The 16333-nt window shown below is 38.9% G+C and overlaps 1 protein-coding gene across 1 annotated transcript; it reads right to left on the reverse strand.

Moving 5' to 3' along the window:
• Positions 1–1658: 1658 nt before the first annotated feature.
• On the reverse strand, positions 1659–16325 carry LOC127579927 (cytochrome b-245 chaperone 1). The gene is made up of 7 exons (XM_052032990.1): positions 16235–16325; positions 11362–11511; positions 10810–10851; positions 7982–8055; positions 6780–6876; positions 6192–6336; positions 1659–3412 (listed from the first exon to the last, which is right to left on the reverse strand). The coding sequence occupies exons 2-7, from the start codon at positions 11447–11449 to the stop codon at positions 3286–3288; spliced, it is 573 nt and encodes a 190-aa protein (XP_051888950.1). The 5' UTR covers positions 11450–11511; positions 16235–16325; the 3' UTR covers positions 1659–3285.
• Between the last annotated feature and the right edge of the window lie 8 nt (positions 16326–16333).

A 16333-nucleotide genomic window follows, 5' to 3' on the forward strand; every position in this document is an offset into this window, starting at 1 on the left:
TACCCATGTTCAACTATCACTTGACCCAACCCCAAGACGAGAAGGTGCTTGATCAGGTGTTTCTGATGTCATCCTCACTGTATGATCATCTTGTGTTTATGGACCCTCATCTAGTGGCTTTGTACCTGCAGTATCTCTTTGTTCAATTAAGGCCTTGGTTACCATCATCAAGGTGCTAGGACCAGGCCTATTATCTCCAATTACCACATTCCTCACAGGAACCACCTGGTTTCTCTTATTCTCATACTCTTACATAGACCAGGTCTGCATCATTTCAGACTCAGGGATTCTCTTTGTTCTCAAACATGCTTCATAATATAAATTTGCAAGTTAACCCTTCAAGCTATAGCCCTGTGTCTGACCACTTCACGAGTACTCATCTGTATTGTACCCCAATGTTCTATGCTGACAGAACTGTACTTACCAATACTGTATCACAGTGTTATAGTGCCACCTATACTGCATCCCATTGACACATAGCTCCAGACTTGTGTCCACCAATACTGTAGAGTACTCCAGCAGTACTGAGCGAGACTTCTACCACTGGTACTGCATCCTGGGGTTAGAGAGCAACAGGCCATTGCTCACCAGTAACGTACCATAGTGTTATACATGACAGGTCTGTGCCCACCATTCATGTACACTTGTATTTTACTGTGATTGACCTATGCCCACCAATAATGTCCGTGTTATAGAGTAACAGACCCATGTATCCTAGTGGTTTATAGTGACAGCCCCATGTGTACCAGTGTCATACAGTGACAGGCCCATGTACATCACTTGCATCTGGAGTTGAATATGGACCTGCATCTGGTCTATGAATCTCTTGTCCATGGATAACTTATCCCTTGTTTCCTGGTTCTACACCTATTCTGGGTTCCAAGCTCAGTCAGGTCCTCGGCTTGGGGTCCCAGATCTGGCATCTGTGGGGCCCCAGGTAGACAGTGCAGGTTTGGATTAGTGCTTGGAAAGAGTCAAGTTTTACCTCCGTCTCCTGCCTCCAGAGCACTTCTGGTCTGCATGTGCCTCTGCCTGATGCATCATTGCCATTTCTTTGAAAGATTTGGGAGTATCCTGGGATTTCTGGGAACTCTTGGAGAGTCAAGGTGAGGGCAGCTGGCCTGATGAGTGGACACAAGCAGCCCCAGAGGGCTGCAATTGCTGGATCAGGAGCTGCACATAAAACTTCGAAGAGCCACATGGCCCCAAAGCCTAGGAAACGGCAGCTGACCTCCTGCTTGACACCTCAGCAGGGTAAAACAGGGGCATCTGCAAAAATAGGTCGTGAGATATCGCATGTATACAACTATATCTCCCATCCTCTGAATCCGAGTTCTACAGTACAATGTATTCTTATTTGTTGCTGGTGTGGTAAGTCATACTTTCAAGGACATAATCAATTGCCCTAAGAAGCCAGTGCTGATCAAACCCCTGCAGTCTTTGAGTAATCATGTTAGGTGATCAATGACAGCATTTTAAGTTTTCCTTATGTGCTGTTATTTTTGAAGCAGGATGTTTATCAAATTAAATTTGAAAATATTCCCATTAGATATAATCTAATTTAACCTGTGATCTTAATGTCTTTTCCTTAGAATTTGAACCAGATGCTAGTGCACCAACCCTCTTGTAAAGATGATTAATGTTTGAAAAGACCCATGCAGATTAAACTTATTAAAGTTTATTTAATGTTCTTTAATTAGCCATTAATATGCACACAAACAAGGCTTGGTTTAAATATGAATAAATTAATCTTTAATTACATTCCAAACTGTGAAGATCAAATGCAATATTTATTAAGTCCAGTGTAAGATAATTGACCCCAAAATAGAGAGAAGAGAATGAGTGAATGAGGAGAGTGGGCAGGAAGAAAGATTGGGGAAACAATACATCAGAGACCACTCGATATGGGTGAAGAGGGGCTACAGGTTGTGGTGGAAGGAGCATAACATTGATGAGTGAAGACGCAGGTAATATCCATAGAATAGAATGGGATGTCTGGTCACACTCATGATTTCTATCTGTCAAACAAAAGCTGAATCCAACAAGAGGTTGAGTATTGAGTATGTGAGGAGCATCACTTTCATGGTTTGCAATCTCCATGCCTGGAATATCCTCAAATATGTAATTCTTTTACATTATTTCTTATCTATATATGTAATTCTTTTACATATTTCAAAATATCTTTCCTTACGCAATGACTTTATTTAAAAATGGTGAATATGCAAATTATTCAGAATTATACAAGCAAATACTGCAGATGCTGGAAATCTGAAATACTATTATTAAGCTCAAATGTTAACTCCATAGATAATGCTTGACCGACGTTCAGTATTAAATGGTAGTTCTGACAGTAGCTTGACAAAAATGGTAATTCCATGAAAAAAAAAGGGTTGCCAAAACAAGGCAACTCATGCACAAAGTGTATTTAGCCATTCACAATCATCTCAAGATACTACACAAATACTCAGCACTTAAACTATTGCTAAATTCATCATCCATGTACTTGGTTTATATATCCAAAATTTATGCTTTTGCAACACAATTGTATGAACAATCTTTCTCAGGAAACCCCTGAAAGAAGGTTGAAGTGGACTGTAGGCAGAATATTTTCATATTACATCTCCTTTTGATACAGGAGACCATTCAGCCCAACAGGACTGTGCTGGCTATCACAGCAATCCCATCAAACCCATTTCACAACTTACTTCACTCTCTCTCAAGCCCATCAACTCTACCCTGATTCTTCTCCCATCCACCTACACTGAGGGTATTTTATATTAACAAATTAATGTGCCAATAAGCAAGTTTTTAGGATGTGGGAGGAAACTGGAGCACCCATGGGAAGCCCAAGTTGTCACATGGAGGACATGGAACATCCACACAGATTGAACCTGGAGCTATGAGGCAAGAACACTACCTTCACAACTGTGCCACCCATTTTGAACTGGAAAGGTCAAAATAAATACCAGACTAATTTCTCCATTCCAGTTTTCCTAAGCAGCTATTAGTTCTTACAGTTTGCACTTTTTATAATACACTTAATTAAAGCAACAAACTACCTTAGCAAGTAGTCCACATTAGTATCAGTGGAACGTAGTTTATTTCACCAGGGAAGAAGTTTGCCCGGTTGTTAAGTGTTGGACATTGATTGATCACTATATAGTTTCATAATAGGTGTGTTTATAGATTTTTTTTAATGTTCCACAACTTTGTCAGGAGTTAAAAGCCTTTGATTTACTTTGGTTGTGTTCTTAATGTCTGTGAACAGCTTTCTGCCATTAATCTTCAGTTTTTTTCATTGTCACTACCGGTACCATCACTGCTATCTGGAGATAATTCTGGTTTCTCATCAAAGGCAGGTTTGTTAAGGTTTAGAAAGTTAATTATAAGGTCCGCTATGGCACTAACATCACTGTGAAAAGAGGAGAAAGACAGCAAATTAGAAATGCAAACTTTGTGTTGAATGGTACATTTAGAGCAGCAACACAAGCCAATCAACTAATTTTCCTGCAATTCCCTGAAAGCCATACCATTGTGATCAACCCTTGCCTTTTTTTCCAGTTGGCCAGAACATGAGGCCAAGCAAACCTCACTTCCTGTCCTACCCCAGGACAGTGAACACCAGTTGGTCACACACTTGCTTTCAGAGTATGTATGGCCTTAAAGAAACTCTTCAGAGGAGTTCATGATGTGAGGAAAAAGTGGAGTAATCTGGAAAGGGAATGAGCTAAAGGATCAATCACAAAAAAATGTTCTCAACTTCAAAACATATTTAAATGACAGCGAAACTTTTCATTGTCAATATACCGCGAAACCTACAGCAACTTTGGAATTTTCTGTGCATCCTTGTGTTTTCAGGTTTGCATTTTTAAATTAAATGCTAAGCCATAGTGACCACTTAGCAAACTCTGCAGTCCTCAAGAAAAACAATTTATGCTGATTGTGAGGGCTCCAACCTGGATTAGAAAATATTTTTACCTCAGCTTCCATCTTAATCATACATTTGAATCTTTATCTGTGCTCTGCAGATTGTTGTATGTAAGTTTTCAGATAGTGATGGATAAGACTGGTCCTCGGGTGAAAGTGCTAAATTGGGGTGGGGGGGAAGGCTGATTTCAACAGTATTAGGTAGGAACTGGGGCAAGTAGTCTGAAAGGCCAGCTAGTTAGAGTTCAGGGCCAGCATGTTCCTGTGAGGATGGCAAGGTTCAGGAACTTTGGATAACAATAGATGCTGTAAGTTCAGACAAAAAGATGAAGGAAGTATATGTAAGGTTTAGGAAGCTGAAATCAGACAAGGGACTTGAGGAATATAAGGGAAGAAGGGAAGAACTTGCCTTCATCGGTTGGGCCACTGAGTATAAAAGTCAGGAAGTCATGTTGCAGCTGTATAAAACTTTAGTTAGGCCACGTTGGAGCACTGTGTGCAGTTCTGGTTGCCACACTGTAGGAAGAATGTAGAGGATTTGGAGATCGTATAGAAGAGGTTCACCAGGATGTTGCCTAGATAGGAGTGTATTAGCCATAAGGAGAGGTTGGACAAGCTTGGATTGTTTTCACTTGAGCACCGAGGCTGAGGGGCAACTGATAGAAGTATATAAAATTACGAGAGGCATAGAAAGGGTAGGTTGTCAGAGTCTTTTTCCCAGGGTGTCAAGTACTGGAGAACATAGTTTCAAAGTGAGAAGGGGTAAGTTTAAAAGAGATGTGCAAGGCAAGTTTTCTTTACACAGTGAGTAGTAGGAACGGGCTGCCAGGGGTGGTGGTAGAAGCGGATATGATAGCAATGCTTAAGAGGCATTTAGACAGATACACGAACAAAGCGATAGGGACCATGTGCAAGCAGATGGGATTGGTTTATACTGACATCATCGTCAGTGCAGACATTGTGGGCTGAAGGGTCTGTTCCTGTGTTGTACTATGTACACTGTATGCATTGTTGTATGTTCTATGTAATGCTTAAAGTATTTCTACACATTGTTTTATTTCCTGCTTGATTTGTCAACCATAAGAATTCTTTAAATCACCTTGGGAATTTGAGAAATCCCCTTGAATCGATATCTGACGGCAAATAGCATTAGAAACAGGAATGCCCCCACTACGGAAATGCCCTGATCTTATGAATCAGGAATGTGAAGTAATAAATAGAAGTTGGGATAGTAAAGATGAAATTTCAGGATCCTTTTAACATTTCACCAGAGACTAAAAAACCTAAGAGGCAGATTTTAAAAAATGTGAATCAAATAAAAACTCTTTACTGTAGTTTATAACAAAAGGATGAAAATTTAAGTTGATTAACAGAGGCGACAATGGGAAAAACCTTTCTGCGCAACAAGTGGTGAGCGCTTAGAATGCACAAAATAGGGTGGTGCAGACGGAGTTAATACTATCCTTTGAAACAAAAGTGAATGTACTTGGTGGGAAAGATGTCAGGAATACAGACTGACAGCAAAAAAGTGGGACTAAATGGATTGTATTTCAAAATAGCTGGCACATACTCATTGGGCCTTCAAGGCCGTACTTTACAACGGTTTCTGCATTCATCTGACAAGAAAATGCTTTTTATTGATTCTAATTTACTTTCACTTATCAACAGTGGCTGCACTTCAAAGTAGTTGATAAAGCAGAAGGTGCTTCACCAAATTGCCAAGGTACCATATGATAGTTTGCAACTCCCACTTGTTTTGCCATCCATGAGAATTCTTTAAAAATATTTTTCTTTTCTGATTACTACCTACATACTTATTTTACTCTCGCAAAATAATTTTTATGAATGTGTGCTTTGCCTCCCTATTTAATCTGAGGACGAGTATGATTTGCTCCTAGACTTCTAGGGTCCTATGTTCAGTTCAAAGATTCACAAGAGCAGCTTTCCAAAACTCCCTTCTTTCCTATATTTCCCTCTCGTCTGTTTTTGAGCTGATGTTTCCGCAGTAGCCCAACTGTGTGGATTATCATGAATCCAGACCATCCCTTTGGCCCTAGGCTCATCAGTTGGAGATGTTGGTATTGGAAATATGAAAAATAATTTAATTAGCAAGAACTTATTCAAGTTAAGTGATTAATTCAGCATGGATGTGTGATATATCAATATAAACAATACTTTTTTCTATTTCTCCAACATAAATTCAGTATAACTTGGATTAATATATTTCACAATCCAAAAAGTCTCAAGAAACATTAAGAGTTTACCTTTGATTACTTAGCACTGCGCTTTGGGTAAGTGGATGTGAAAACCCAGTTGCAAACCTCAGTACTACAACATAACCTTTGCCCAAATAGCGGATTCTCTCCTCCTCCACAGTCACGTCACGAATATGCTGAATCTGCGTCACAACTATAAACAGACTGCTGTGAGTCACTAGCATAAACAGAACTAGCATAAAAATTATAGCACAAAATGATGCCACTCAGTGTTCCTTGAACATGGTAAAGGAGAAGTGGCTCAAGTTGTTGCATTAAGGTGAAGTCTGCAGAAGAAGGCACATTCAATGTTATTAGCCTGTTGCAAAGGTTCACATTAAGATGTTGGTCTTCCCACGAAGGACCCAATCTTTATTTTAGCCTTTATCCTATCCTCAATATTTTAGACGGATTTGAAAATATTAATACATCAATTTCTGGCAATCCACATGAACTAAAAACAATTCCTGTTCTGTACAAAAGGAGCAGTTATTTCCCCACCATCTCAATATACTTAAGATTTCTGTCATTGCATTCAAAGAATTTTTCACCAAAGACAAAAAGCTATTTGAAGAAAGATACCAATTAGCACCTCACCTTGCTCCTGACTGTTGGACCACATGGTCAATATCCTTGTATAAAGGTTAAAATTTTTAAGAACTGCAGTTCCTTTAATCTTGTCAAATACAACTTCCTGAAAAGCAGAAAAGGTATCAGCATTGAATAAATAAAAGACATAAAGCTTTGTCCTTCATTCTTACTTCCTGCCAGTTAATCATAGTGTTCAACAACCAACAAAGTTTTCATTCATCAAATATAAAAGGCAATGCTCAGAAGACTATATGTAATAATGGTGCACACATTCAGCGACTGCAAAAACAGAGCTATCCCCATTTAAGTTTTTGTAACTTACCAATATTCAGATAGTAATTCAACATTTATCAATTCAATTGCAAAATATTAACTTGGCAAACAACCTGGGCCATGCCATCTTTTCACACCTACCATTGGGCAGGAGGTACAGAAGCCTGAAGTCCCACACCACCAGGTTCAAGAACAGCTACCTCTCTTCAACCATTCGGTTCTTGAACCAACCGGCAAAACCCTAATCACTGCAGTTTTGCAACACTATGAACTCTTTGACCACTTTTCACTAAAATGGACTTTTTTTTTGTTCTAGTTGTGCTTTCATGTAAAAATTGTGTATAATGTTTCTCTTGTGAATGCTGCTTATATGATGCTATGTGCCTGTGATGCTGCAGCAAGTAAGTTTTTCATTGCACCCGTGCATACATGTACTTGAGCATATGACAATAAACTCGACTTTTCTGATTATAACTTGAGGTTAGTTGGCAAATAATTGCACAGGGAAGTAAATTCAAAGATACTTAAAGGGCAGAAATCACAACAATTTTGACTACATGAACTACACATGAAGTGAAGTTGGTGAAATTTATACTTCCATCTTACTACCATTAAATTCAGCTAAGAGGTTCAATTGAACCCACCAATGTAGTGGCTGTTGAGGGAGCAACTGCCATTGAAATCTACAACTAAGAGGGAAAAATCAAGTGTGAGGAACATCTTAAAAGTGACTGAAAATTGACTTGAGTTTATCACCATTTTAGAATCTTGAGTTACAGCATTTTTTAAAAGTTTTTCAAAATAACCATCAAATACTCAGTCACATTAACTTTCATTTCACAAGTGGTATAAAAATAATGTATAATCATGGATTCACTTTATCTCAATATCACAAATACTGAAGGCAAACTTTAAATAGACAAGTACTTTCCTACCTCCCAGTCTTCCAAGTTTTGTATGGCTACAAAAAAGCACCCAGCCACATAAAATAATTTCCATGCCCAATTGTCTGCAAACAATAAACGGTTAAATTCAGTTGATCCTGTTCGGTCTTTCATAAATGATCTGAACTTGTATTCACGTCAGTAAATATACAGTCAGAACACTGCATCATCTGATGTAATTTCAAATTACCTTGGAATCCAGCGGAACCCAAATTCCAAGATATTTTATGAATTGGTAATTGGTTTATTATTGTCACACGTACCCAAGTACAGTGAAAGACATACAGATCACTTCACAACAACAGTACATCAAGGTAATATGAGGGAAAAGCAATAACAGAATGCAGAATATGGTGTTACAGTTACAGAGAAAGTGCAGTGCAGGCAGACCACAAGGTGCAAGGCTCATGAAACTTCAGGTGAAAACACAGTCCTGTTCCCTTTAAAATAATTTTCAAATATTTTTGCCCAACATACTACGCAGGTTTGATTTGTAACCCTCTGTAATCAGTTTTCAAGTCTAAATCCAGTCCAGACGACTGCCCATCCCAACTTCTTTACTGCTTTCACAATGGTAAGATGCCAGTTGAAAACCGATTCAAGATCATAAACTTCCAATGCTTAGATCTACAGCCTTCTGTGCTGCTGGTACACAGACCGATACTGTTATCTATTTTATTTTGCCACAAACTTATTACTTGTTATCAAGTGATCCAATGACATTGCATGTTCTTAGAACTTCATAGAACATAATGAAACCTTTCCAACTGAAGCTGGAGAGCAAACAGTAAGGACCATACATTGGGCTATTTTCTTTACTGTGTGACACAAAGCTGCCTGATTACAGTAGAGGAAAGTGCCACCTTCGCTGTGTAATTTAAAAAAAAGTAAAAATCAGTTCTACAAAATGTAAGCAACCCACTCCACTAAATTTGGCAGTGAAACTGAAAAAAAATCTTATTTGCTTCCAATTTACATGTAAAAGATAGATGACTTCTCTTCAATAATGTTTTGCAGAGCTGCATTTTATATCTAGCATGTTTGTCTGGAACTTACATCTATAATCAACAATGCAGCAACACATAGTAACTAATTTTAACACAAGTCTAGGTTATCCATCAATGTTGTTAATAATTAGACATCTCACTCCTGCCAATGATCTCTACAGTGGAAAAACAGCAAAGTTCAAAACTGCACTTTTCCAGTCATGGTCAGTTTATTTACCAACAGACAATATTTTGACACCACACTCTGCATAAACACCTTATCATTTGCTTTTGCCATCATAATAATTTGACAATTTAAGAATGGAGGTAAGTGGTGATTTTCCTGGCTTCATATCCAGCCACAATGAACCACTTGGGCACAACAAACATCAGAAATTAGACAGGTCAAACAACATGTGTAAAGGGACTTGCCCAATTTTCTTCTATTTGAATTAGTGGATTTACATCCACTGAAGGCAGAAAATCCTTCAATATTCATTCCTTTTTAATATTCATTCCCACATTTTACTTTATTCATATATTGAATCTGCAGTTTTAACAATTCCATCCAACAAAAGCCTTCAGAGCTCTGCAGATAAAAACATTAATTGTGTTATCATGTAATCCATTCCTGCTTCTTCTATCTAACTTTAATGTATTACAATTACTTCTGTTATCTATTATTTCTGTTAACGGATTTAATTTTTCAGGTTTTGGGGTTGAAATTTTCATTTATTTATATAAATGATTTGGATACAAATGCACGAGGCTTGATCAGTAATTTTCCGGATGGCATGAAATTAGGAAGTGTTGTTGGTGGTGAAGAAGGTTATTGTAAATTACAGGGGGATCTTGATCAGTTAGGGAAGTGGGCTGAGGAGTGGCAAATGGACTTCAATACAGATAAGTGTGAGATAATGCATTTTTGAAAGTCAAACTAGCTTAGGACTTATACTACGAATGTGGTAATAGTATAATAGAAACCAGGGAACCAAGGAGTGTAATGGAGGAAAGGGACCTAGGAGTACAAGTGTATGGTTCATTGAAAGCAGCGTCACAGGTAGACAGGGTGGTGAGAAAGGCGTTTAGCACACTGGCCTTCATCAGTCACGGCATTGAGTATAGGAGCTGGGACATTACGTTGCAGTTGTATAAGTCATTGGTAAGGCCGCACTTGGAGTACTGTGTACAGTTTAGGTCACCCTATTATAGGAAAGATGTGGTTAAACTGGAAAGAGTGCAGAAAAGATTTACAAGGATGTTGCCAGGACTAGAGGGCCTGAGTTACAGGGAGAAGTTGGCCAGGCTAGGTCTTTATTCCTTGGAGTGTAGGAGAATAAAGAGTGATATTATGGAGGTTTATAAAATCATGAAGAGCATCGATAAGGTGGATGGTAACAGTCTTTTCCCCAGGGTAGGGGAGTCCAAAACTAGAAGGCACAGATTTAGAGTGAGAGGTGAAAGATTTAAAAGGGACCTGAGGGGCAACTTTTCACACAGAGGGTGGCGAGTACATGGAACGAGCTGCCAGAGGAAGTGGCTGAGGCAGGTACAATTGTATCATTTAAGCACTTGGATAGGTACATGCAGGAGCAAGGCTTAGAGGGATATGGGCCAAACGCAGGAGACTGGGACTAGCTGGGTGGGCACTGTGGTCGGCATGGTCTGGTTGGGCCAAAGGGCCTGTATCCGTGCTGTATTGCTCTATGACTCCATGGCTCTAGGTTCCCTTTGATTAGATGTGACTGCAAATACCTAGTTGTTTTCAAATCTGTAAAGTACAACAATTGTAAATATATTAGAGATATAAGATTAGATTCTGATTTTTCTTACCTGTACTGTAGTAGGCAGCAGCCAAACCAATGGAACCAATTCCTGCAGAAGAGAAAAAAGTATTTAATTATTAACTATTCTCTTAGTCATAAGAATCCTGGTGATTTCCTTTTGCTGCTGACACTAACTCACCCACAAACTTCTGTTGTTATAGACCAAAGTAATTAATTTATTTGTTGAATAAGCACGTCAAAAGCACTCCATTCAATTAATTACTTCTGATGTGTGGGGCTTGCTCTGCAGCACTTGTTCTGTGCTTGCAATGATACAATATGAAACAATTTAAGCTTTCACATGGAGGTGTTATTCACCAAAGAAAGATCACGATGGCTGGAAAATCCTATTCTTTTTTTGATTAATCCCATGGAATCATTAGTATTCACCCGAAAAGCCAGATGAGGTACATCAGACTCTGGTCTGAATGTATCACTCAAAAGATAACATTCAGTACTGCACCAACATACTGGTGTGGAATTTAAACCTACATTCTAATTAGTCAGAAATGAGAATGCTACCATCTGAATCAAGGTGATTTAATTACTATGCTCTTACCAACCAACACAGACCAGGACCTAATACCAGGAGACCTCGTAAGGTGAAGGATTGAATCTGTTTTCTCTTCTACAATCATGTATGCCATCTTAATAAATAACAGCGCTCAGTGTATGGAATATAAATTGTTAAGTGATGCTTTGAATGGACCTGTAATAGAAATACAAAATGACAGTGTAATACACATTTGGAAAGAAGATGCAGCAAAAAGCATTTGCAAAGATATTAGACATCCTACTGACAACAAATATCTCTTTTGTAGCTAGCATTAGATAATCCAATATATAATGGATTTGGAGAAGTGGCTTGTGCTTCCAGTAAGCCAGTGTTGAGGATATAGCTCATGTATTTGAGATCATTCTGCAGCATAGGAAGACATTCATGCCAACAAGTCCAGTTCTAAAATATTATAATTTTAGATGGAAATCAATAATACAAACACATCATACTATTTTATCAAAATAACTTTAATTATTGCATCTGAAATTTATTTACACGTTTTGCAACCAACATTGTTTGATGCTTTCAACTCATTGCCCACTACTTCTTTATTATCATTAATTATTAATATATTAAAATTTTTATAGATGTCATTGATATTGCACAGGGGAATTATTTACCCTCTTTTTCAAAAACCTAGAACAATGCAAATTGAATATGCTATTATGTGAGATAAATAAGGTAGGCAGCATTTATCAAGAAATTGCATTGATAATTTGAGAAGTTTACACCAATAAACACAATTCAGTCTTTTTTTTCGCCATAATTTCCCCATCTAAATAATAGATACACAGATTCAACAACTGTATTATCAACAGTCATGTGATTTAATTATCAAATCACCTTACATTCGATTTGAAAGACTATTCCCATAGCTTTTGACAGAAGTGCCAATAGATGTCATGGGCATTACTCACTGACAAGTCTACAAAAATATACTTTCCCTCCTTTATCTGTCAGTTTGCTTGCCATTGACTTTCTAACTATTGTATTAGTCTGCTCACTGTGTATCTCTGCTGTTTCCCTATCACTCTCTCTCTCTCTCTCTCTCTACATATATAAAACTTACTCCAGTTTGTTGTCATCTGTGTTCAACTCTATGACCATCCCTTTTATTTTTATTCTTACTTTTATCTCCAGAAGAAAACAAACATGAAAATTGCCCTCTATTAAATAATGATATTTGATCTTGCAGTGCCCAGTTAAAATCATAGACTTGCAAATTCTCTCAGTTATTCGTCCAGCTCCCTTTTGAATGCTACAATTGAAACTATCTCCACACCCTTCCCTGGTGGTGCATTCCAGATCTTAACCACTTGCTGTGTAAAGTAGTTTTTCCTCATGTCAATTTTATTTGTTATTTTGTCAATCTCTCCCATTCTCTGTCACCAAGGTCATGACTACTCTGTGAGCTCTTTCTACTCTGCCTGCACACTTCATGATTTTAAATACTGCTGCAGATCCTCTTGGAACCTCCAATGTTCCAAGGAGAACTACCATAGTTCCTTCAGTCTACCTACACAATCCAAGTCATTTATCCCTGGAATCATTTTAGTAAATCTCTTCTGCACCCTTTCCAAAGCCTTTGCATCTTTTCTAAAGTGTGACATCCTAGATTGGCTACAATATTCCAGTTGTGTCCAAACCAGCATTATTGAAAGGTTTGTTAAGACTTTCTTTATCTTGTACTCCATGCTTGGGGCCCTGTATACCTTGTTTTTTCTCAACCTGCCTTGCCACTTCTTAAACTATGCATATGTATCCCCACATTTCTCTTTTATTATATCCGAATGGTGCCCTCTAATTTATGTTCCCTGTTCTCATTCTTCCAATCAAAAAAGTAACACTTCTCATCTCCTCTGCTAAGTGTCCACCCATCTCACCAGCCTGTCTCCACCTCTCTTACTGCATACATAGTTCACAACACCTGCAAGATTTGAGTCATCTACACATTTGAAACTATGCCCTGAACACCTATGGGCAAGTTATTAATAAATATTAACAAGAGCAACAGTCCGAGTACAGACCCCTTAGAAATTCCACTGTACACTTTCTTTAGCCTGAAAGACAGCCTTACCCTCCTAACTCCTCTTTCCTATCCATTAGCCAAACTTCTACCTATGCTGCCACTGCTCCTTTTATTCCATGGACTTCAATCTTGTTGACAACCCTATTGTATGGCACTTGATCAAACACCTTTTGGAAGCCCATACAATAAAACTCCAATAATCCAGCATCCAATTGTTTGGAAATTCTGATGGTCCAGCATCTGGCTCACTCACTAGTCTGGAACACGAGACTGAGGTCCAGAGTGCAAGCAGGATGTGCAGCCAGAGGCAGGAGTTCAGACTGTGGGCGGTGCTGGGGTCCAGACTGTGGGCCGGGTGTGCGGCTCAGTCTGGGATTGGAATCCGGAATACCAGGGTTCAGGAACATGGATCAGTTTGGGGCCCGAGCCAAGTCCAGAATGCTTGTATATTTCCTGTTTCCTTTAAATTCACTGGCTTGGAACATAGAACAGTATAGCATAGGAACAGGCCCCTCTGCCCACGGTATTGCAACAAACTAATTAGGCTAATGACACCGAAGGCTTCACTGGAACATTTCTTCTATTACTGTGTAACATGTGAAACAAAGTGAAATTAAAATGTTTAGGGGTGCTAATGGATGTTACATCTAATCATCTAGAAAATCTGCTGGTCCGACATCAGCAGAGTGCCAGATTATTAGAGTTTTACAGTACCAAATCTGCATTGTCCTCATGAATGCTCTCTGATGAACACATATTCATAGGATTATTCAAAGATGACCATTATTCCTTATGGTCCTCTGGCTATGGGCAGGCAGCACAGTGGTGCAGCCAGTACAGCTGCTATCTCACAGCTCCAGTGACCCAGGTTCAATCCTGACCTCTGGTGCTGTCTGTGTGGAGATGAGATGAGATTTATTAGTCACGTACATCGAAACACACAGTGAAATGCATCTTTTGCGTAGAATGTTCTGGGGACAGCCTGTAAGTGTTGCCACGCTTCCGGCGCCAACATAGCATGCCCACAACGCCTAACCTGTATGTCTTTGGAATGTGGGAGGAAACCAGAGCACCCGGAGGAAACCCACACAGACACGGGGAGAACGTACAAACTCCTTACAGACAGCGGCCGGAATTGAACCCAGGTCACTGGCGCTTGCACATTCTCACTGTGACCATGTGGATGTCTCCCACGTGCTCCAGTTTCTTTCTACATCACAAAGGTGTGTGGGTTGTTAGGTTAATTGGCCACTGTAACTTGCCCCTAGTGTATTGGTGACGGTAGAGTATTGGGCTATATGATGGGAATGCAGGGAGAATAAAATGGGATTAGTGTATGTGGGTACTTGATGTTTGGCATAGACTCAGTGGGCTGAAGGGCCAGCTTCCATGACTTTGGTCTCATGAAATTCCCCCTTATCCAACATTCCTCACTGTTTTCTATTTTTCAGATACCTAGGCCATACAATTTATTCTCTCAGCTGCTTTACCTTGCTATTAATCTTCTCCCTTAAGAGCCTCTTAAACAAGTATCTTTTCAACAACATTTCCATCAGCCTCCTGTTTCTTCCCATTTACTCATGTGTAAAGTGCATCAAGATCATTTATAACTTTATAAGTGCTACTCAGAGATAAAGCTGTGGTATTTCATTGTTATACTCCTTGAAGGAAAACATTCCAGATTCTTCTCTATCTATAAATTTCCCCATGGACCATTAGCCTGTCCTTTAATGCATTTAAGTAACAATTCATGTCATACTATGGTACATCTCTTTGACAATTTTATACCTCCAGTCTCTCATTTGAGTATTTTAACCTCAGAATTCACTTGTTATCACATTGTGTTGCACTTAATGAAAATAACATTTCCTGTGAAATATCACAGTCGTTGCAATGTAATTCTTTATTCTAATTGTTCTTGTCTGGTGTACATCAGACATTAATTTTTAATGCTTTGTGGCCATCCTGTTTGCATTGTGGCTCCAAAGAGGGTTTCATTACTTCCAGTAATCAGCAGATGATGGTCCTTTGGTGAGTTTATGGGGGAAACACAATGGATGGGGGTGCGGGGGCAGCATTATCAGCAAGCAGTTAAATCAGTAACATCTAAGCGTTTGCTGATCACCTACAGCACTGAACACTCTCGGAGGTCACAAAATCAATGGGCTCAAATAAGTCACTGTGGCCAAATATGGCAGGTTAATTGTAATCACACACAGTTTTAGTTCTATGTATCTATTCTGTCAGAGACATGTTCTGACAAAGGGTGTTCGAACTGAAACGTTCACCCTGTCTTTTTCCACAGATGCCGTCTGACCTGCTGGGTGTTTCCAGCATTTTCTGTTTTTATGTCTGTCCCAATCACGATAATTTCACTCTTAAAGACGGCGCACTTAGACTTTATTTGCACTTTGACTTAATTTGCACTTATTCAGTTAACCAGTTGTTCCTTCCTGGTTTATTGAGACTGAATTGTGTGGGCCAAATTATTTCAAAAGGGACTTTTTTCCGCGGATACCTCACTACTGAAAAAAAATCTGAAATCAGAACGACTTGAGACTTAATTGCACTTAATTGCAGAGCACACAATTAGGCATCTCAAACCTGCAAGCGTTGAAGAAAGATCAGCGCAGTTTTAATCACGTTTTAGAACAAAGTAGTAACAAATCAAAGGCATGTCTTAGTTGAAATCCGTCCTGTAGCAGATCTATTGAATAGCGTGCGATCAGTTTCAAGAAGCATTTTGGTTCGAAAAACACATCTTAAACCAACAGCGACTAAGGTTATAGCTATGAAATAGTATCCTTGTCTTTGGAAATAACGTTAAGAGGAATAAAACCATACCGCCAGATCTGCAGCTCTTCCTTCTAAACCTCACCAGGGAGGCGAGCAAGTTTCTGAATGATTTCTTCCTCTTCCCTCTTAGAGATCTCTGCTCTCTCA

The sequence above is a fragment of the Pristis pectinata genome, chromosome 18, assembly GCF_009764475.1.
Source record: "Pristis pectinata isolate sPriPec2 chromosome 18, sPriPec2.1.pri, whole genome shotgun sequence".
In the NCBI taxonomy this organism is placed as follows: domain Eukaryota; kingdom Metazoa; phylum Chordata; class Chondrichthyes; order Rhinopristiformes; family Pristidae; genus Pristis; species Pristis pectinata.

Bases quoted from the DNA above. Each gene is read 5' to 3' on its own strand.
- LOC127579927 (XM_052032990.1), bottom strand. From the start codon at position 11,449: ATGGCATACATGATTGTAGAAGAGAAAACAGATTCAATCCTTCACCTT. The intron at 6,337-6,779 runs GTGAGGTGCTAA...GTCTGTTTATAG, and splicing joins GTCCAACAGTCAGGAGCAAG to TTGTGACGCAGATTCAGCAT. The intron at 3,413-6,191 runs GTAAACTCTTAA...CTCTTTTCACAG, and splicing joins GCAGTGCTAAGTAATCAAAG to TGATGTTAGTGCCATAGCGG.